The sequence below is a fragment of the Xiphophorus couchianus genome, chromosome 3 (genome assembly GCF_001444195.1).
Source record: "Xiphophorus couchianus chromosome 3, X_couchianus-1.0, whole genome shotgun sequence".
Taxonomy (NCBI): Eukaryota; Metazoa; Chordata; class Actinopteri; order Cyprinodontiformes; family Poeciliidae; genus Xiphophorus; species Xiphophorus couchianus.
In genome coordinates, this window is record NC_040230.1 from 17,723,580 (window position 1) to 17,746,885 (window position 23,306).

The 23,306-nt window shown below is 38.0% G+C and overlaps 2 protein-coding genes across 3 annotated transcripts in view; one reads left to right on the plus strand and one right to left on the minus strand.

The window, feature by feature from the left end:
• Positions 1-1,043: 1,043 nt before the first annotated feature.
• cpvl (carboxypeptidase vitellogenic like) lies at positions 1,044-10,869 on the minus strand. Of its 2 annotated transcripts, XM_028011569.1 has the most exons (14): positions 10,789-10,869; positions 5,464-5,521; positions 5,105-5,286; positions 4,880-5,001; positions 3,704-3,818; positions 3,552-3,610; positions 3,381-3,460; positions 3,220-3,286; positions 2,746-2,868; positions 2,477-2,608; positions 2,285-2,383; positions 2,005-2,178; positions 1,725-1,907; positions 1,044-1,642 (listed from the first exon to the last, which is right to left on the minus strand). In XM_028011569.1, the coding sequence occupies exons 2-14, from the start codon at positions 5,466-5,468 to the stop codon at positions 1,544-1,546; spliced, it is 1,440 nt and encodes a 479-aa protein (XP_027867370.1). In that variant the 5' UTR covers positions 5,469-5,521; positions 10,789-10,869; the 3' UTR covers positions 1,044-1,543. The 2 variants fall into 2 exon arrangements, with proteins under 2 accessions (XP_027867370.1, XP_027867380.1); XM_028011579.1 differs by lacking the exon at positions 10,789-10,869 and having other exon boundaries at positions 5,380-5,517.
• A 1,522-nt stretch (positions 10,870-12,391) lies between these two features.
• Positions 12,392-23,306, plus strand: part of chn2 (chimerin 2) — a 36,287-nt gene continuing 25,372 nt past the window's right edge. Inside the window, exon 1 of the mRNA XM_028012673.1 lies at positions 12,392-12,935. Within this exon, the coding sequence (XP_027868474.1) occupies positions 12,887-12,935 (49 nt within the window). The 5' untranslated portion in view covers positions 12,392-12,886. The remainder of the gene's footprint in view (positions 12,936-23,306) is intronic.

Here is a 23,306-nt window from a genome sequence, read left to right on the forward strand (position 1 = left end):
TAGAAAATCTGAATAGCACTTCTACATCTACAAGTTTGGAAAGCAATGGCTCAAATGAAAATGAATAGTTATGGTGTTTTTATATACACTGCTCAAAAAAATAAAGGGAACACTTAAACAGGTGTTTAACACTTAAAGTGTTCCCTTTATTTTTTTGAGCAGTATATATATATGAGGACAATATGGCTCACCACCCACAGTCATGTTCCCTTAAGGACTGGCAGAAGCTGGTAAAGGCAAAATAAGTTTTGTCGAAATTATTTGTCTGTTTCTTATGGGGATGTGAAGACTTAGTGACTGTGTTGTGCACAATGTAAGCTTTGTAAAACATAAAATTGCAGATCCCAATTGCATGATCTTTAAGTTGGTATTTGATCCTATTTACAGCAATAAATAAAAGGCTATGTTGCTGATTTTTAAAAACGCTGGATGAATTTAATCTCTTAAATATATCTTTGTTTCAGAAAATCATCCATGACCAATTTTTATTGAAAATACACTACTCTCTAAATTGAACCGACTCTTCATTTAGAAATATTTTGTTTACTTTACCTCAAAGAATAATTAATGTAAAAAAAAAAAAAAATTTTTTTTTAAATAACACAAATGAGTTGGTCAAACCTGGATGTGTAGGCTTATTTTGATTACCAAATATTTACATTTTTCTTGAAAGAAAAACTGTGAAGAATGTTTCAAACCAAAATAAAGTCTATCCATCTATAAATTTGTACCAATTCAAAAGTATGAAAAGTTTAAGATCTGGCAAGCCTAAAAGCTGGAGATACAAACTCTCCAAAAATATCACAACTTGTTTTCTACAAGAATGCTTTAGAAGGAAATCTGTCTCATCAGATATGGTGCGATATTTGTAACCATTATAGACATGTTTTTCTTTCAGTGTTATCAGTTAAAGTTTCAATGAACAATGAAACTTCTAATCTTTTATGTTTTAAATTAGAAATTCATACTGCTTTTTCAAATAATTGTGAAAACAAGGCAGGCTGAAAATATTCATGATGTAGCAGATTCATCTGTCAAACATGTTACATATTTTAGGGATTTATTCAACAATCTCTCAAATTAAAATTAATCAAAGATTTAACTGTTTTCACAAAATGTCACCATCATTGACCATGATGTGATCAGAATCTATTTTTTTGTCTGCAGTTGCAGTTCACTGAATTACAGCGACCCCTTGTGTGCATTTTCAAAATTACCAATACTTGTAAAAGCAAGATCATGTAAAATTCTAAACCAAAACATTGAAAACTAATAAAACAAGCCACTTTTTAAAACACACACACAAAAACCATTTCAAATCGATCTGTGTAAAAATAAGAAAAACAAAATTGTCAACTGAATTCAAGTCATTGAGAAATTGTATAAATTCATTAGTGGTGACCAATTTAAAGAAATTAAATACTTTTCTTTTAAACTGTTGCAAAACTATATACAGAAACAGTTCATTTACGTTTGTTGTGACAATCAAAAGTCTTTAAAATCAACACAAGTCAATCAGTGTGTTCTATATATTAACACCATTTCACACCCATCCCTGTGTTGACAAGAATCTGTCGATCATATCAAAGGACCTTGCTGGCTGGTCGTAAGGCAGGATGTGGCCTCCTCCTCTGATGATGACCTGGACGGGTTAAGAGGATTATTCAAAATGTCGGCTCATCTGCATGTAGCATTTGTGGCGTCTGTCCTCCACATCTGCTCACCTGGAAAAACTCTCCGACTTGTCTGACATAACCTGCCACCTCGGTGTCGCCGGGCTGGAGCTTCCAGTGGAACCGGGGAGCGGTTTTATACTCGGCGGCTCCGCTCCAGTTGACAGTTGGTAGAAACCTCTCGGTCAGAGGAGCTGCTACAATCACATCCAGCTGACCGCTGTAGATTAAGACCTGTACATGTTCCACATTTGTTTTTGTATTTTTTTATTAAAAATTTTATTTGAGAAATTGCAAAATTCTTTTGAATGAAATCTCTGTTGTGTATTACCCTATAGTTGTCCATCAGAATCCCCAACCATGGTTTGATGCTCTTCATGACATCCTGCACTAGGTGCTTCTCCACCTCGGAGCCGTCATGGAAGGTCAGGTTACCCACATGGATGGCTTTCCGCACATCAGGCAAAGTCACAAACTGGGAGAAGTACTCCTGGTCTTCAGGTTCCTATGAAAAAAAAAAACAACAAAAAAAAAACCATGGAGAATGCAGTGATGTATGAAAGCATTGAAAAGTTTTCAAAAACCTGACAGCAGCTCTGATTTCAGACTACCTGGCATGTCATGTAGTTATAATAGTTGGTGCAGCCTGTAGCATTTTGGAAAAAGGACGGATACGGATCCACGTCTCCATTCAGCAAAGAGTCAAAAACCTAAAGTTAGAAAAGGAAATGGTTTACCATAAAGGGATGATTATTAGTTAATCCAAATCAATGACGACCAACATAAAGTATCCTGGGTTCTACCTTAAAAGCCTCCACCCATTTCTGCTGCTGGATGAGTTCCACGCCGAGGTCCGTCTGCTTGTCCACGTACTGTTTTTGGAGTTTGTCTATCATTCCTGTCTGATACAGGAACTCTCCATAACCACCCAGCATCTGAGGGGGAGAGAACAGAGAGTTGAGAGCAAACATACAACGTCAATACATCTGGAATATGTAGCTACAGGGAAATAAAACGTAGCATGCCACATCTGAAGGGACATCACAGATTTAAATTTTTGCATGATACCAACCAGTTCTGGATCACAGAGTCCGTCACCAATAGCCATGCCCTTAAAGTTGATCTTCACCTTTGCCGTGGGATTGTTTTTGTGGATGTAATAGGAAATGGCAGGAACATATTTTCCTGCATATGACTGCAGAAATAAAAGCAAAAATACAAAGTGAAGACCACATCTAACCTTAGAGTCTGAGACGCTTATGTATTTACACTATGCCAGCTTTATCCAATCCTGTTTAGGCAGCAACAACAAAAAAGTATTTAAACAGCCAGTTAGAAATATGCCAGAAGTTTTCTGCAACTTGGTAAGGCACACATATTCAAATGTTTTCTGTATATTTGAATGCATATTCTAGTTTGAAAATAATGTGTATTTACAGCTTACTGAAACTGTACAGTGGTAGTTGCAATCTGGATTCATAGATATTTGCATAATAAAACTAATTCAAGGGTTATAATGTGAAAAGATTGAAAGAAAAAAACTCACCTCCCCAGTTGCATAAAACTCATTGGACTGATACTCAGGAAAGAGTTGGAAGAACTGTGTTAAAGCACTTTTAAAAAGGAAGAGAAAGTGATAAGTTAGATGCAAATAAAGCACAAAAACCTCAAAGAAATGGGAATCAGTAGCTGAGCAGGAAAGCAGACCTGTACAGATCTCTGCCAACATCATCTTGGTTCTGAGCAAAGCCTCTGTCATCATCAGTAAAGCTGAAACCTGTTCCAACCTAAAAAAAATTAATACACTATAGTAAAAGATCTGTTTCAATTATGTATTCATTTCATTATTTAATTTTTTAAGTGAAGGAAAATAAATACCGGATTGTCAATGTACAAAACTGAATATCTGCTCGTCCATGAGTAATCCCTTAAACCGACTGCAAAGACAGAGAAAGACTGAGACTAACAAAAACTGTGTCAAACAGAGCATTACCACATCTGCTGCTCGTCTCTGGCAGATCATGCATTACCAGTCATGTTCTTGTACACCACATAAGGTCCGTGTTCCACAAAGAGACCGAACATGGAGGTGCCACCTGGTCCACCTTGCAGCCAGAGCAGTACTGGGGCTTTGTTCTGCCTTGTCTGGAAATCAGGGATAGGACAGGTCATAAAATTAATAAATCAGCACCACCTAGTGGTGAGGTGAATTTTAAAAAGTAGAAGCAAAAGGTTGAACATCTTTTTGTTGCACTCTGATAGAGTTATAGATTATATTAGTATGATTCTTACAGTATGATTAGCATAAAGTACTTTTGTTAGTAATTTTGCATGGAAATATGTGGAATTACTAAGGTCTGAAGTTTCTATGCATTCCTCATTGCCATGAATCTCATTAGACCTTTCAACGATTTTTTAACTTTATTTTCTTTGGATTGTATAATTTTACAAACAAGCAACTTGCATAATAAATTCAAACATGTGAACCCATTTCTTATTGATTTTAGTTTGCAGAAGATCGATTCAGTAACAACTGGATGTCAGAATAGTGTAAATGCTTCACACACACACACAGTTAATGCTTCTCACTACACACAGAAAGTGGAAGATAACATTCTGAAAATCATCCAGATGGTTCATGGGTTGACTAACTCACACCTCAAGTTAGAAAAGGAAACTTGAACCAGTAATATATATATATTTTGCTCAAATATAGTTGAGCTTCTTAACGTGATTTTGTTCTTCTTTAAGTTTTCCAATTGTAACTTGCATTTATTTTCACCAACATTTAAACTACCAGAGTCCTCATGCGAGTGCAAATGTCTGACCAGACTCAATTATAGCTCTTGTAAAACAAAGTGCAGCTGAAATTGCAAAACGAAGAAGTTTGTCTTTTATTGACTGTCAGGAGTTGGCATGTGACTCTTAGTGCACTGGTAAAGTTTTTGATCAAAACTAAAAGTTACTGATTACTAGATGCAGCAGACAACCACTGCGAGCTTTCAAAATGGTCTCGACTTGTTTTGCAGCGGTAATTGTCATGAAAGGGATTCCTGACAATCACTGTTGACTGAACGATTAAAGGTGAATAGTGTGGAGAAGACTTTAGTTCCTCAACAACAACAAAAAAAACACGATATTTTTGAAACTGCTGAGCACAACAGGATGAGTGAGTGTCATGCTGTAGAGGAAGCAGCTGAGCTCACCATTTGTGCAGGGAAGAACCAGAAAAAGAGGTTGCTGTTGAAGGTCTTGTTGACTGTGAAGTATCCAGAGTAACTCTTGACATTCGCCCCAGGCATTTTTCCAACCATACTTAGTTTCCTGGCTGTTAACAAGACGTATCAGTGCAAAAATAAAGTTAATGTCGCAGAAAAACGTCGTGTTGTTTACGTGCTATGCATTTATGCAATGTAAGAACTTGCTCTTACCTTCATCTATGGCGCCCTTCTCCAGATAGGGAGTGATAAACAGAGGAGCCCCGGGGTCCACTCCATTCAGACCGCTGACTCTGTGAGATTTCCTGCAGAAAAACGACGAGCAGCTCCGTGCGGCGGCTGCAGGGCCCAGGCAGGCCCAGAGGAACAGGAGAGCCAGAGTTTCCCTCAGCATCCTGAAAACAGGTACAGGTTTCATATGAGACTTTATATCAATTTCATACCAGACCGTCGCGTCCTCTTTCCGTTGTGAGTCTCAAACGCCGCACCGAGTCGGATTTCACCAGAGTCCCACCGCAGAGGAACCATGACGCTTCCTGCTGTAGGCCAAAGGAGAGCTGGTCACCACTCACCTCATTCTCTCGCCGTCTCTAAAGAAACGAGGCAAATATCAGCTTCAACTAAAGGAATCTTCTTCTTTTTTTTTGTTCTTCTTTAGATTTTAACGGCAGCTTGCATCCAATTATGTTGCACTACTGCCCTCTATTGACTCCTACTACCTACTCCTCAAAGACTCTTAAAAATCCCAGTGTCTTTTAAAAAACGAAAAATCTTCTTTTTCCCCTCAATATTATTCAGCTGATCGATCACCTTGTCAAATTTCAATTCCCTACTAACACCTAGTTCTGTTTTTAATAATCTTCTGTGACTTTCGTATTTCCTACATTTAATCAAAACATGTTCCACTGTTTCTACTTCATCACACCATCTACATAAACCAGTAAGGTGTTTCCCCATCTTAAAAAGAGTTCCGTTTAGGAAACTATGCCCAGTTCGTATTCTATTTATAATTATCTCTTCCCTCCTGTTTAATCCTCTGATCCTTTCTACATCGACTGTTTTTTGTATTCTAAATAAATGTCTTCCTTTAATTTCATTTACCCACCTATCTTCCCATATCTTCTTGCATTCTTTCCAAATTATACTTTTGCCTTCAGATTTAGATAACTTTATTTGCATAACAATATCATCTTGTTTAATTGTCTCCTTCGCCAGCTTGTCTGCTCTTTCATTCCCCATAATACCTACATGAGCAGGAGTCCAGAATAATACAACATTTTTATTTTGTTCACAGATCCTATGATGAACCGCCATAATCTCATATAAAATATTTTGATGATTTTTTGTACGTCCCTTTCCGATACTCGTCAACGCAGATAGAGAGTCACTACAAACTATTATTTTATTCCTATTAGTTTCCTCCACCCATTCTAAAGCTACTAAAATAGCACCTAGTTCTACCGCAAACACACTCAAATAATCAGATGTTCTTTTTGAAATACTAATCTTTAATTCAGGAATCACTATGGCTATACTGGTTGCTTCACTTTTAGGGTCTTTCGACCCATCCGTATAAATTTGCAAATAATCAATATATTTATTCTGCATGTGATTATAAAATTCTTGGCAAGTATCTAATGTTTTCCTTTTCCTAATATTTGTTAGAGTTCTGTCTACATTAATATATTTCCAAGTCCATGTCGGTCTCAAAGGCCACAATACAGTTGGACTAAATTCCTTATAATATACATTAAAAATTTTCGCTCTATTATCCCCAACCCACCCAAAACTATCCATTTGTTTCTTTCCTCTTTCCCAACACTCTCCTAATAATTTCTTAACCGGGTGATCTGCATTATGTCCCTTTAAACTTATCCAATAATTTACCATTAGCTGCTGTCTTCTAATGCATAATGGCATTTCTCCCGACTCTACTTGTAATGCACATATAGGTGTTGATTTAACTGCCCCTAAACATATTCTCAGTGCTCGGGCTTGAATAACATCTAACTTTTTTAACCTAGTTTTAGCTGCTGATCCATACACCACACTCCCATAATCTATTCTTGATCTAATTAGAGACACATATATATTTCTAAGGGAATCGAAATTTGCACCCCATGTCAACCCAGCTAAACACCTCATAATGTTTAGAACCTTTTTAGTCTTCTCCATAATATGTTCTATGTGATTTCCCCAAGTTAGTTTCTTATCAAAAACTACTCCCAAAAAACGAAACCAATCAACCCTTTCTAACTCTTTCCCATATAAACACAACTTCTTATCAACCCCTATTTTTTTTATTTGTGAAAAACATTACTTTTGTCTTTTCAATTGAAAATTTAAAGCCCCACTCTACTCCCCACTTACTCACTTTATCTATACCTTCCTGTATTTTAACAATAAGATGGTCCACATTTCTTCCCTTTTTCCATAATGCTCCATCATCAGCAAAAAGTGACTTACCAAAACCAATGGATATTTCTTTAAAAATATCGTTGATCATAACTGAAAATAATGTCGGACTTACCACACTTCCTTGAGGGGTTCCATTTTCTATTTTACATATTTCCGAAAACTGACATTCTATTTTAACTTGAATATTTCTATCCCTTAAAAAATCCCATAACCAATTAAACATATTACCTCCTATACCTATCTGATGTAATTTAATCATTAACCCTTCCCTCCATAACATATCATATGCTTTCTCCACATCAAAAAACACAGCAACAACAGTTTCTTTATTAATCTGAGCTTTTCTAATAACATCCTCTAAACATAAAATAGGATCCATTGTTCCTCTCCCTCTACGAAAACCACTCTGATACGGAGCAATTAAATGGTTTGACTCCAAATAATGTGTCAATCTCTCATTCACCATCCTTTCCATCAGTTTACACAGATTAGATGTTAAAGCTATTGGTCTGTAATTTACAGGGTTACTCTGATCTTTCCCAGGTTTCTTCAACGGAATAATAATAGCTTCTTTCCACTTACAAGGCAGTCTCCCCTCCTTCCAAATCTTATTGAATAAAATTAATAATTTATTTAAAACTTCCTCACTTACATGTTTTAACATAATATAACACACCTCATCCTTACCTGGAGCACTATTCCTAGTTCTATCCAAAGCTCTTTTTAGCTCTCCAATAGAGAAAGGATAATTCATCAGATCATTATTATTCTTCTTTCTTCTTAAGATTCCATCGTATTCCTTTTTAGTTCTCTCCCTTCCCTCCATTTCATTACCTAATAAATTTTTACCACTATGTATCTCCACAAATGTTCTCACTAACATATCAGCCTTTTCCTTGTCAGTTACAGCTACTATATCATTTTTATTTAGTATAGGATAACTCCATTCCCTTCTATCTCCTCCCATTTTTTTGATCATCCCCCAAACATCCCCTAGTTTTGTACTACTGCCAATTGTGTCACAGAAACCTCTCCAGTATTCTCTTTTTGTGCTCCTTATTGTTCTCCTGACTTTAGCTTGTGACTTTTTATATTCAATTAAATGTTGAAAATTATGAGACCTTTTAACCAATTTAAATGCTTTATTTCTTTCTCTAACTGCTTTCCTACACTCTTCATTCCACCATGGAACCAACTTTCTCCTATTTTTCCCTGATGTTTTTGGAATAGCCTCCTCTGCAGCAACTAAAATACCCTGACTAATCACTCGGTTCATACTTTCAATACTGTGATCATTTTGAACATTTAAAATTTTCCTATCACATAGGTTATAAAATACCTCCCAATTTGCTTTCTCAAATATCCACTTCCCTCCTATCATTTCAGGCCTATGCACCTGGCCCATCCTTATTTTGCTGATTATAATGTAGTGATCACTACCAAATGACTTATTTTTAACTTGCCAATCACATAGTGGAGCTAAACAGCTAGAAACAAATGTCAGATCTAGTACAGATTCCTTACCTGAATTTATATCAATTCTTGTCTTCTTTCCATTATTCAAGCAAACCAAATTATTACTATCTAGAAATTCTTCTAAAATGTTCCCATTATAATCTACTTTTCCACTACCCCATAATGAATGATGTGCATTAAAATCTCCACACCAAATAACATTTCCTTTCATATCCATCTCTTCAAGTTTACTTACCTCAAGCTTTTTACAAGGATTGTAAAAATTTAAAACCAACAGTACCTTCTCTTCCACCCATATTTCAGTTGCAACATACTCCAAATCTCCTTTTCTTCCAATAACTTTATACGGAATACCTTCTTTAATCAGAGAAAGACACCCTCCCCCATTTCCTTCTTCTCTATCATATCTAACTGCAATATATCCATCCAATTTGAAATCCAAAAAAGGCCTCAGCCAAGTTTCCTGTATACAAATTACATCAGGTTTTTCTTTTAATTCGTAAACAAACTGTTTAAAATCTTGCCCATTTGACAGAAGACTCCTCGCATTCCATTGCAATATTGAGACTATCCTTCTTGACTTGCCTGACTACACAGTTCTCCCCTTATGTCCTCCCACCGAATATTCTTTAAGTCTAAACTATGGCATGCTGCCTTTACAATAATCTGAATCCTTTCCGTTTTTGATTTCACATCCGATGTTGCATTTATAACTCCTGCAATAAAAGTCACCATTTTCTTTTTTTCCTCTTCAATTTTCTTTTCAACCATTACCATAATTTTTGAAATTACTTGCTTTTCTCCTGATAGAGATTTCTCAGTTTGTTTCTCTTTCTCAACTACTTTACACGCTTCTGCATATGTTACTTTCTGCGTAACTTTTGTTTTCTGTATCACTGATTGTCGTTTCATTACCTCGCATCCCCAAAAAGCGACACTATGCTCTCCTCCACAACTACAGCACTTTGGTTTAACTCCAACTCCACATTTACCATAGTCATGGTCTCCAGAACAACGGGCACATCTCTTTTTACCTTTACATATTTTTGCAATATGGCCAAATTCCTGACAGTTGAAGCACCTCACTGGTTTGGGCACATATTCCCTGACACTAAATCTTATCAAGCCAAAGAAAACCTCCCTTGGCATTTCTTTTGTTTCAAACTCCAGCAACACAGTTTCTGTTTCAATCTTCTCTGTACCCCTTTTCATTCTCCGTGCTCCTTTTACTTCCTTGTTTCTTTCTTTCAGATTCTCAATTAATTCCTTCATATCAACACTTAACGGCACTCCTGTTATGATTCCTTTGCTTTCATTATTTCTTTTTTCACCCACTTTAACAACTGCTCTAATTTTGACTTTACATACCCATCCAAGCTTTTTTGCCTTTTCAACCTGACCTTCAGAATTACAGCCAATCAAAAGATTTCCGTCTCTCAGTACTTTAGCATGTTTAATTTCCCCAACATGTGTCTTAAGTGCTTTTGTTAGTTTAAGTGGATCAATCTTCTTGACTCCTTCTCCTTCATCAAATCTTATTATAATGTTCAGATTTTGTCTTTTTTGTGCTTCTTTTCCTTCCTCAATTCCTTCATTATCAGTGTCTTCATTGCTGTCCTCATTTCCTTTTTTTCTCTTTCTTTCAGCAGCTCGCTGCTTCTTTCCACCCTTTCCCACCAATTCCCACTCTTTATCTTCATTCCGACCACTCCTTCCTTCCTCGTCACTGCACTCCATACTATTACAGTCACTTCTTTCCAAATCCAACGTCGTCATGTTCCGAATTAAGTCGCATTTAACACCGAAGTTCAGCGAGCTCCCGTTTCAAAAACCGACCGGCTACACCCTGCACCAGCTCCGCCTCCGCCGGCTGACACAAAGATGAGTCACTGCGTTCCCCTCTGCGCCGAGCTCTTAATTTTCTCCCGCTTTGGAGCAGAAACCTACGTTAACAATGTGAAGCAGGCTACTCCAGGTGATGCCTTCGTCTCAACTAAAGGAATGTACTACCAGAGCGATTAAAATGCCTTTCACTGTGAGCGTTAGTCACGTGACCAAACCTTAGGTCACGTGAGCGGTAACCACGTGGTTTCTCTTCTAAGTGCAGTTGCTAAATTGAGCCCTGAACGATGTTTTGTGCAGGGAAATTGACAGGTACGATGTTTCTTCTAAACGACATTGCTCTGGCAAAATATCTGGCTGCCTATATGTTGGCTAAGTAGAATAAAAATCATCACCGTGAATTCAGAATTCACTGAACGCACTCATTTGTTTCTGGAAAGTGCAATATAAGAAGTTGATTACTTCTGAGAACAGACTTTGAATTAAACACTGATCTGACAAAACCTACTTAATTTAGAACTAATTTTTCTCCTGTTTTTATTTGCTTAATTATCAACGATACCTTGCAAAAGTTTCCATAATTTTTTTTTTACTCTTCTTTAACCACTTTTTGAACTTCAGTGTATTTTATTGGGATTATGTGACAAATCACAACAAAGGAGTGCATAACTGGGAAGTGAAAGGATAAAATGATGCAATGTACTTAAGATGTTTTCAAATAAAATTCTGACATCTGTAACCTGAATTTCTATTCAGCCATTACCTTGACACCCCTAAATAAATGACATATGTAACACATTCCCTTCAATAGAAGGGATCTCTACAGAGATCCCTTCAATAGAGATCTCTACAGAGTTCATTTGTGTAATTTAAACTAGTATTTAAATTAAAGTACTAACCCATCTGTTCTGTGAAGGCTTGGGGAGTTTATTGGAGACAACTGAACAACCAAAAGCATCACAAAGAAGTCACACAGCAGACAGATCAAGGAGAAGTTATGGAGTAATTTAAACCAGTTGTGGGTTATAAATATTCCTTCTATTAGTGACTGAAAACCAACTACACAGCACTCTAAACACTAGCGGCAGTCTCATGTTCTGGGGATATATTTTTTTAAATAAGGAACAGGAAAGATGCTGAAAGTTGAAGAGAAAATGAATGGAGCTTCGCAGGACATCAGATGAAAGCAAGTCTGTTGCAGAGGATGCAAAACATGGGAGCCTCGAAAAGGGCTGAGGATCTCCTTCCATCAGGACAACTAAGCTGAATGGCTGGTGAAACTGAACAATGAAAATTCTCATGATTTAACCAGGAGAGCAAATATATTTTCACATAGTTTGGATGACTCCCAAAAAAGCAAAAATTAATTTATTAAGGGGAGATGGAATTATCTCATGTTGCACAGCAGCAAAAAAAAAAAAAAAAAAAAAAAAACTTAATTATTTGGATGTTACTAAAATAGCTGTATAAAACGACTTCAAAATTACATTTAAGAATTTTACACTTAGTTGAAAATACATTAAATTATTCATTTTAAAAAAAGTCTTTATAGGTTGTACCTAAAATCGTGTACATAGTGAAATGACCACCAGATGGCGCCAACACCCAGACATTCATTCCGCTCCTCCATCGTAACACGAGACAACATGGTTTCCGATGAAAATAACGCCTCAGCTGGTGTCATGTGGTTTAACCAGTCAGACTGTCCCCTGACTTTTTAAGCAGCAGTTTTGAAAAAAACAAAACAAAACAACAACAACAAAAAAACCACCAGTCTGGGATTTTACAGATAGAAAAAAAACAAACCAACTCGGTTGTTTTCTCCTCTGTTCTTTTCATTGACGACGCTCCAAACTTTCGCTTTAAGAAGGCGCGTCTACGCTGCGGTGTGTTTATCACAGCCCTTAAAGTGGCACATGGAAACCAAAGCTGATCGGTGCATAGAGGAAACCTCCGGCATTTCTGCTTGGTGAGAGGAGACGCTTCCGTGAGGCTGATCCACGGAGCGTGTTGTGTTCTGATTGTGGGTATATATGCGGCAGCCCCCACACCGCGCCGCGCCGCGCCGGGGGGGAAAGGATCAGCAGATTCCGACAGATGGACGGACTGGTGGTGGGCTCGAGATTTAAAGGAAGCATGAAATAGTCAGCCGTCAGAAAGGTGCAGCACATTGAAGTGGCATGGAGGCACCGCCGGGGACGAGCTGCTGTGAGCCCACCTTGGCCAATTGGGAGTGACCGAGCCGCCAAACTGGTTGGGATGGCAGCATCCAGTAACTCAAGCCTTTCAGGTTCATCGGTTTCCTCTGGTAAGGGTCCACACGTCCCACAAATTTTAAATTTAAGATAATACATTTAAATGTAGTAACAATTGCTATTACGATTTCGATCAAGACATTTAATAATTTTTATTCAAATTCTTAACATTTCTGCTTTTATCAGACTCACATTCAACTTTTGCTTGTGTTATTGAGCTGTAGACGTCTACCAATAATACATAAATCATAGATATGTCATCTTCTTAACTGTTAAGCATCTATTCCAGACTCTAAATAATCATGGGAAAGCTTTGCTGTCAGCAGTAGCAGCATGCAGGGGTGGAAATGTTACAGGGAAAGGAAGTCTCAGTTTGGCTTTATTCTAAGGTTGTGAAATGCATTCTTTGTGACTGGCTCTGGATATCGTTGGATTGCCAACCGTCTCCATAAATCCTATATTGACTTTCCACTTGGTTGGCTTTGAGGATTGTTTTTGGCATGTGTATAAAGTGTGCTATTTTTTCCCCCCAAACACAGCACCATGCTGAGATGTTTTCTGACACTGTGAGAAATTCTAATATGGCATGCCTGAGTGAGTGCAGCACAGTTCCAGTTAAATCTTTTTTTTTTATTTTTTTACCCAGAATACAATGCTGTGAACTTCAGCTATATGTACATGATATATATATATATATATATATATATATATATATATATATATATATGTGTATGAAATGTGATTTTCTTTTTTCTAGATTATTTGGTTTTTTTAATTTTTAAAATTTATTTTTATTTTTTGCAAAATGAGAATGTTGAATTAGCAGTTGTTTAAACAAACCTGTGTATAAAACCACCATCCACATATTTAAGTTGATGAAATGTGTTTTTGGTATAAAGTACATAAACCCTTTTCTCCCAACACCAATTGATGAAGAAGCTTAACCAAAACTAATATTTGTGTCTGACAATGCCTCAGCAGTTATAAAAAGTCATATTAAGATTATCTTGTGAATGTATTTAGCCCTTTATTATTTTTTTCAAAATCATTCATTTTCCCCTGAATGCACCGTCTCCATGGCAAAACATAGCAGTGGAAGTTGGTGTGACAGGGTTTGGAGGTTCGTCCTCCAGTAGGACAACAGCCCTAAACATGCAGCCTGATCTACAATAGAACGGTTTAGTCTCCAACTCCATTCCTCCAGAGCTGCTGCCCTGCAGCTTTTAGATGCACCCCTGCTTCAATACACCCGAATCAAATAAATGGCTTATTACGAAACCTCTGCCAAACTTGATGGTATGCTGAAAGGTAGTTCAACCATTTGATTCAGTTGTGTTGATGCAGTGATGCATCTAAAAATTCCAGGACAGTGTCTCTTGAGGATTGGACTTGGAGACCCCACGTTTAGATCACAATACATTAATTTGTTTGAATGGCTTAGTCAAAGTACATAACTAAATACAATTGAGATTTTAAGATATGAAAATTGATATTAACAGACGCTCTCCATCTAATTTGACAAAGCTAGGTCAATTTTGTTAAGAAGAATAAGCAAAATATTCAGTCTGCTGAAAACAACATATACTTGCATGTGATTCTGTAAAGTATAGTGACTTGATGGGACATAATACAAATGCATGCCACAGTTTTCAGATTATATGCACAAAATCTGACAACCATGTGTCTTTTTTCTGATCATGATCTACTTTGTGTTGCTCTCGCATATACATTTCCATTATATCTATATCCCTTGGAATTTGTGTTTGTAACACAATGGGGAATAAATCAAGGGGTAAACTATTTCTGCAAGTCAACCCAGATAGCATTTCATATGGAAACAACCAATGCATGAATTTAGATTGAATGTTGGAAAAAAAAAAAAAGCTGGGTTTGTCACAAGTAAAAATGTGAGAGAACACTGCATAGCACGCTCAGTGTTTGTTTTACTTTCTTACTGTCTCGCTATCCTGAGTAGACCACACGGCAGCATCACATTTCCAGAGGTACAGCCCAGTGGGTGGCACACACACTACACACACACACACCTACACACACACGCACGCACACCCCCCACGCACACCCCCCCCCACCCCCCCCCCCCCCCCCCTCACACACACAAACACTCAGCTGATACAGTCTGCACTGTAACCACAAGCCTCACAAAACATTATCTCATGTGTGCATTCTGAACAAAAAACAGCCTTTTTGACCACTGCTGCTTTAAGGGGAAAGTCTTTTCTTTCTGCGGTATTGGAAGGTTGTCATTACTGCTGGGCTCTCAATATAATTATCAGGGGTTACAAGCTGCACTGCTGCCAGGGATGGAGTGGTTGTCGCAAGGGTATCATTATTTTCCTACAGGGCTGTTTGGCAGTTAGATACATTTAAATAATCTTGTCTATGAAAAATATATATGTCTGAAAAATGAGTCTCAGTTCCTGCTCCATATAAGGTCATCTATTCTGCTGCAGACTGAGTGCTGTGGATGGAGTGTAGCTATTTGTCATAATAAGTCTATCCTGCAATGTTTTTTTAAGCTTTTACTTTAGAGGATGGTGTATTAAAAAAATAAAAATAAAAAATCAAACTTAAATGTGTGATTAGTGTCCCGGATGTTGGGATACTAAGAGAAAACTCTAATGCAAAAAAAAAACAACAAAAAAAACGGCATTATACTTTATGCCAAACTTATTCATAAATCTAGAAAATTGGTGCAAAATTGCAGAATCAGATTTTTGAACATCAATTGGTGGATGCCCACGTGGGCACCCTGGAAGCACTGCATCCTGTGACAGATCAATATAACCACACAGGCTTGGAAGAACCTTGGAAATAAAACCATTGCCACTCAGCACAATCCTCTGCTACACGCAGAAATGTAACCTGAAACTGTATTACACAGGGAGAAAGCTGCACAACCCCTCAGAGCAGAAATACTGCTGAGGTCTCTGAGAGCACACTCTCCTCGGAAGGACAGAAAAACAGTGGACATGTGCTCTGTGGTCAGATGACTGTTTCAGTTTACTGTAGTGGAGGGGGGGTGGACATTGGGTTCTACATTCCAAAACATGAAAAATATGATTCAGGCTTTCATCAGAGGGATGTATTGATGCCAGCGTCTGTGATGGTATGTGGGTGCATTGGTGCCATGGTGCCAATGCACGTGAAAGTACCATAACTCAGAGGCGTAATTTTGAGTTTTCTGGCTTCTTTAATCTAGTTCTTTGTTCAGAGCATGCAAACAAATTTTCCTTTTTTAAAGTTATGTTTAAAGCACATTTCTTTGAAAAAACTCATATTAAACTTCTACAAGCTCCCTTTTTTTATTTTTAGATAAATTGGTAGTGTTTTCGTTTTTTTTCTATATTTTGTGTGACAGTCTGCATGGAGGATCACTGTTTTATTTTTTTGCAGAAAGAATGTCCTGGATTTGAATCCCGGCCAGGAGGACTTTCTGAATGAAGTTTGCATGTTCTTCCCGTTCATGTTTATAGGTTCTTTCCTCCAGAAACATGACTGTTATGTTAATTGGTCTCTCCAAGACTGTCCTTAGGTATGTGAGTGTGTGCATGCTGGAGATAGGCACCAGCCACCTCCTGTGATCCTGCAAGAACAAGCACCTATAAACAATGGATGACAGATGAATTTGAGTGACCCTATATTTAGGCCCAATCAGCGAGAGCTCTGCAAAGGCCTTTTGCATTTGCCATGTTTTTTCTTCATGTGGAGGCCTTAACATGTTCAAGAACTCACCAAACTTCACCAATAATTGTTCCCTTCATGAAATATTTGGATTCCAATGGAATCAAAAGTGGGTGTAGCCAAACTGCTCTACAGCACCCCCTAAACTGAGAGAGGCCAAACCATATATTGTAGAAATCTGAAATTGGTACAGCTCGCCCCCAAATTAAGAGAAAAAGTGTCTTAAAGTTATGTCCAAAAATGTACAGCGATGTGTCCATTTTGAGTCAAAGGTCAAAATCTTGGCCATTTTTCTTGCTTACACACCTCAAACGCTCACAAATTTCTCTTAGGGATTTTGAGCTATCAGCTTTATCTTTGATCAGTATGCAGTTTAAGAGTGGGGTATTAAAAGTTGTCAAAATCTTGAATTTTTGAGCATGTTTAAGGGGCGCGACTAAGCAGCGAGCGAATTGGGCGTACCCACCAACGCAAATGAAACATTATAACTTTGACGCAGAAGGGTCGAACTGGACCAAACTTGGTATGAGTCAACCATGTCGGATGATAAACGATACTCTGTGGTCACATGCTGACATCATCAAAGAATCACCCCCTCAGAACAGGAAGTGACATTTTTTGTCCTGAAAAGCTCCATCTCTGACCCACTTGAGCTAGTCAAGATTGTCTTGTGTCAGAAGACTGATAAGTTGGTCTCACATGCTTTAAAATACAAGGACTTTTTGCTGGAGGGTGTCACATTGTTGCTATACGTCTGGCTCTAAATTCCACATATTTCTGCTGAGTTGCACCAAACTCACAAAGATTGATCCCTATCCACCCACCAATAGGAATGCAGTCCAATATTTGGTGGGCATGGCCTAATTCCTTAACTGTGCCTCCTAGAAATTTTTAAGAAATCAGCCCCAAGCCATGCGTTGACCTATTGTGAAATTCAGTACACATGTAGCATATAAAAAAAAAAAGTCTCTTGGCGTTATAGTGCAAACACAGCAGGAGGTTGGCCAATTTGGATCAAAGCAACCATTTTGTCTCTTTTACACATGTTGTATCTGAGAAAACTCATACAGCTTTTGACATGCAGAATTCAAAGTCACTCACCACAATCTTGAGGCATTGAGATAAAAAATTATCAAAAGGTTTTTGGTGCATCAGAGCATGTGGATGTGACCAAGACTCAAAATCTGACCAATCACCAAAAAACATTAAGGTGGAATAGCTTTCACACACAAGCTCCCAGCTGCATGCATCTTTGTGTGTGTCATAACAGACCAGCACTCATCACACTCACATGGTCAATATGTGACATCACCTGTTTATCTGCTGGCTGGCTTTCTTTTACTCTATGATTCATACAGATTTCAAGCTGTGTCTGATGACAGAACAACATGACGCCGAATCATTCTCTTAACAATGGCTGGTGGCTGGACCATGTGGGTGTGTTAGAATGGCGAAATCCAATTCCTTGTCATTTGTATATAGTTGGCTCTAAATCACACATGCATCATCTGATTTGCACCTAGCTAGACATAAATGATCTTTGTTAAGCTCTTAAAATCCAATAGGTTTATTTGACTCCACTGCACCCCCGAGATTATTCCAACAGTTATATTTCCTTGATTCATCATCTGATCTGCACCAGATATTTTATGCATTATCAGGGAACATTGCTACAGATATTGGTGTGGTAGTTTGATGACATCACTTTAGCCCCACCCACTCAGCGAACAAACCTGAAGATTATTGGGTGAAAAGCGGTCGTTCACCACTGTGGTGCATTACAGGAATACTGGGCTTTCAATAGAGCACTTTGGATACCTCAATATATGAAAATCTCGAGGTTATTGGCCTCAGACTCATTACTTTCACCTCCCAGATAGTAACATAAAAATCTTCACCTTATAAACTCTTAATAGAGTTGGAACCTTCACTCTTACTACTTTCATCTTCAGCAGCCATTTTTGAGTTCAGTTTTCCATGACTTTATCACTCTTTGGCAACTTTTTGCTTAGGCCTTGTCTGGTCTGTATTTCACTTTGTTTATCAATTTCTTTCTCAGCAATGCCCTTCGACTTTCATTTATGTTTGAGAAGTGTTCAGATAATGAAGCTGAACTTAGGAAGGATCTTGAGTTAAATTGCATCTGTGATTCACATCTAAACAAAGTTTGAATAGTACATGCCATATGGTTGGATGATAACTAGATACATGCTGTAGCATCATTAGTTCTCAGGTGATATATTTGCCAACATCAGCAGTATTCCTGCTGCCTATTTGGTATAAATATTATGGGAACTTGTACTGTATCACCAGCATACCATTTCCAGACTCCTGCTGGAAATAAATGCTGGAAAACAAATCAAGGAACAGGGCATCAAAGAATGTTTTCAGCTCCTGGCCTTAAGTGACATATCTGTTTGGGGAGGCAGAACTGCAGCTATGTATTACAGTGATGCTGACTGCTCAACATGTTTCTGGCAAAGGCTGCTGCTCTCAATGTCTTTTTGTTCCATAACTCCCCACACCCCCAGAATAAATCATGTGGGAAAGGATTTTCTGTCATGTGCAGCGAGCGACTTGCACAAATTACCTGTATGTTTTGTAGCATCAGCAAAGAAGTATGGTTGTCCCAGAGGTATTCCAGTGCTGCTGTGGTTAATATGGAGAAGATAATAAAAACATATGCGTGGAAAACAAGGAAGTATCGGAATGAAGTACCCATATGACAGTTTTAGTTTAACAGAACACATTTGTATTTCTGTAAACAGGTAAACTGCATACTTTCTGCAAAAACTCATTGCATGGTTTATGCACAAAAAATATTTTCTGCCCAGCTTGCAGTGTAAACAGTCTTATTTTGAAACTGTGTATTGCACAGATGGTCTCCCTGCTGCAGTTCAGCTACACCCTACTGAATCACTGTGTGTGCTGATGGTCTGCATGTAACTCAGAGATAAAATCCAGGTTGTTATTTTCCACATGCCAGTCATGAAATTTATTTTAATAAATGTCCTGTAAGCAGTAAATATCATAAGAAAAGTATGTTTTCAATTGGAATAATTCTATTCTCAGAATAAAATGTCTAAATGAAATCATGCAAATCTACAACCTTGGTCTCTGGATAGATTATGAAACAATCTATTTATGCCTACAAATGCATACCAATTTTATTTATGACACTAAGCAAGTCTTTCAAAGACTTTAGATCTTTTTCCCTTGTGCTCATTGTGTTGTTCACAGAGTTAGTGGGCGTTGTTGAGATTCTTCAACCAGTTGCAGATTTACATATTGACAGAGTAAATTTAAGGAGAGACAGGTTCCTAAACTTGTTATCACTGCCTGTTCTTGCCAAAAATGCTTGCCTTCAAACGGCAAAAAAAGGTGTTTTCCATCAAGTTGATGATAAATAATAGCATAGCAAAAGAATAGACATTTTCTGTCTGCCCAAGTTAAGCCAAATTAAATCAACCTGAATAACTTTTGTCATGAATTTTTGTGTATTATCCGTAAGTACATATTTAGTCAGCCAGCTTCCCAATAATGCTATAGTCATCTTTCAGTTTTAGTTAAATAACGTAATGGGTTTTGGTGAGCACCTAACCTAACCTTCTCACAATAGTTTGATTGAAGTTTAGCTCATTCCTCCTGACAAGAACAGCACTGACGGAGGCAGCACTGACCACAGATTTGTCTATAGGGCTGAGATCACGGCTTTGTGAAGCCCACTCCAAAACATCCATCCATTTTCTGTTCACCCTTTGTCCCTAATGGGGTCGGGAGGTGCCAGTGCCTATCTCCAGCTACGTTCCGGGCGAGAGGCGGGGTACAGTCTGTCAGTCTTGCGACAGGTTGTCAGTCTGTCGCAGGGCAACACAGAGACATACAGGACAAACAACCATGCACACACACTCACACCTAGGGAGAATTTAGAGAGACCAACACTCCAAAACATTTACATTGTAAAAAAGGCTATATAGGTAATCTTTAGGCATTGTCAATTTAGAAGACTCGGACTCCTCCCTTTTTTTTTTTTGGTGCAAATTTAAGAACTGACAAACACTTCAATTTTAGCTTCTTCAGATCACAGGAGAGGCCTTGAAAAATTATGGTCTTTCTTCCTGATTGGATTTTGCAAATTGCATTCTATCCTTTTCACATTGCGTTTTAAGTAATGGCTTCTTCCTCACTGATTAGCCTAGCAACCCATGTCATTACCAAATTTCACCCATCACACCTATCATCTTCACAAGTTGAGCTGCTTGTGTGAGCAGCAGTCTCCGTTTTTTTCTCTGCTGAAGTCAAAACATTTTTCAAGAGCAAAAACATCAGAGCAGATGTTCTCTCAGGGCACAAAGTTCTTACAGCATGATCCCAATTCATAGCGTTTTCTCTTTGCGATCAGAGCAAACAGCCATTGGTAACAATTGCATTACGTGCTTGTCACTGGTGAGTAATGGAGAGAAGCACAAAAAATGGTTGTATTTTTGGTGGGTACAACCCTCTGGCTGCTGCAGATTTATAAATTCCCAGCAATCCTGACATGCCAACTCTAAACTACTCAGAAATTCATTTTGATGTATTTTGGATTCATCTGCGTTCATGTGGCTGCCTGTGTATGTGTCTTTGAATGAGAAGGGCTAAGAATGAAGCAACCCTGAGGAGCTCTTTCTTTTTGCGGCAAAAGCTGAGGCAGTACTCCAGACCGAAATGCCGTCCGTCATTAATAAGAATTAGATCGAAAAAGAGAGCATTTGGCAGGCGACCAGGTGAAATCACATTCTTTAAATAAGCCGCAGTGAAATAAATCTTGCAGGCTGTTGCCAGTGTGGTGCACTGTGACAAAGCTTCAGTGTTAGGACAATAGATTTTTCGGAGGCAAGTTGGCCACTCACCAGCCACCAGATCTTGAAGGCGGTTTGAATGTATATATTGATAAAAATAAATATGCACCCAACCTTCACTCAAGCATGCAAAGTACAGTTGTGAAGAATGCTCCTGCAAGCACAGTTGGAATGATCAAAGTGAGAACAATAACATTTTGAGCATTGATGCAATTTATGAGTAATTAGTTTGCGAGCATCACCGCTCACATCCAACAAGTGCTCACTGGTTTCCATAATCCAATTCCCGCCCTGCTTTGTTTTATTCCCCCTGGCCACAGAGGTGCGGCATGGATCTGCTCATGAGGGCAAAGGAATGCTTTGCATGAACAACATGTATCCTCAGGAAAAATATGACTCACTGCTGACATTGTCCATTAAATATTTCTGCAGAGTAGCAGAGAACTTATCAGGAATTAAGATTTGCTATTTTATCAAAAATGAGCCAAGGAATTAATTACCTAAATGGCACACTGCTTGACACTATACATCAGTGTAGATAACAAGAATAAACTAATTACTGAATTTAAGTAAGAAAATGTAAACAAAAATAATTATTAAAACCAAGGTCTTTACAGTCCTACAATGCAGTGTGTATGGTTTGTTCCCCATCAATAAATAGGAAGAGAAAAATGTAGTACCTTGAATTTGTATGTTTTTGGTATCTAAGAGCAGATGCTGGTTTATATTGTCTCCTCTTGTTATTTTCCAGTTGTCATTTCATGTCCTCTTCAAGGCTTCAAACCACAGCAGATATTTCAGAAGCTCAGAAGTTCTCTGCCAGGATGCATTTTTGCATTCACGCAGACAAAACCGCACATAGCTATTGAGCCAAGTGTGAGTTTCCTCAGCCTAGTATAAAAGCTTTAAGTGACCCCTTTCATTTTTATGTTTATGACCAACCTATTTTATTTTATTTTATTAAAATGTTCTTGATCAGCACATCTGATGGTTTCTCTATGTCTTTATTTGGACCTTGGCTGAACATTCACTGTTTTAGTGTCCTCACCAGCAACCTAATTAGGTAGACCTTGCAAATAGCTCAACACTTCTTTAATCATGGCATAGCTTCAGCAAGATGTCTGAAACATTCCTCTAAAAGTTTGGACCATTTTTACATGATAGCATCACACAGTTGCTGCAGACATTTTGCTTTGTTGGTCATAATGTGAATTTCTCGTTTCGACACAGAGCAATATGCTCTGTACAACAGCAATATGCTCTGTTGTATTTAGATCATCTTCAAAAAACTGTTTAAGACTGTTAACTCTCCGAAATGGTAATCCTTTTGGAAGTAGCATAAGGGATGGTCGTGGTTAGTGGGAATACCCAGGTAGGCAGTGGGATTCATGTGTTCCTGCCGTTTTCACCACATTCTCATTTACCATCCAAATACTTCAGATTGAGACTCATTGGACCAGAGAATGTTTTTGCAAATGAATTGTATTCACTGTTTCCTATTTTTTGCTGCCAGGAGTTGGACCCAGTGAGGCTATTGTAGCCCATCTGCTTTAACATTGTGCATTCAGAGATAATATTCTGCATAACTTGGTTGTAATGAGCAGTTTTTGTTGATGATCAACAAGGCATTCACTGCATATTTGACTCTATTGGATCATTTTCTGTGAACCCCAGAGAAACCTGTGCATGAAAATCACTGCAGATGAGCAATTTCTGAAATATACAAACTAACCCGTCTGGCACCAACAACACTGCCATGTCCAAATGTTCCTCATTCTAATTCTTGCCTTAAAATTCAGCGAATCACATTCTCCACCTCTGGTGTCTTACATTGTGTTTACTCACAAAAACTTGCATTTTAAAAAGCAGTTGAGTGACAGC

What these genes read in the sequence shown, in the direction of transcription:
- cpvl (XM_028011569.1), bottom strand. An exon ending in GGTGTACAAGAACATGACTG is followed by an intron (nt 3,611 to 3,703) that starts GTAATGCATGAT and finishes CTGTCTTTGCAG; the next exon opens with TCGGTTTAAGGGATTACTCA. An exon ending in TTCTGATGGACAACTATAGG is followed by an intron (nt 1,908 to 2,004) that starts GTAATACACAAC and finishes GAACATGTACAG; the next exon opens with GTCTTAATCTACAGCGGTCA.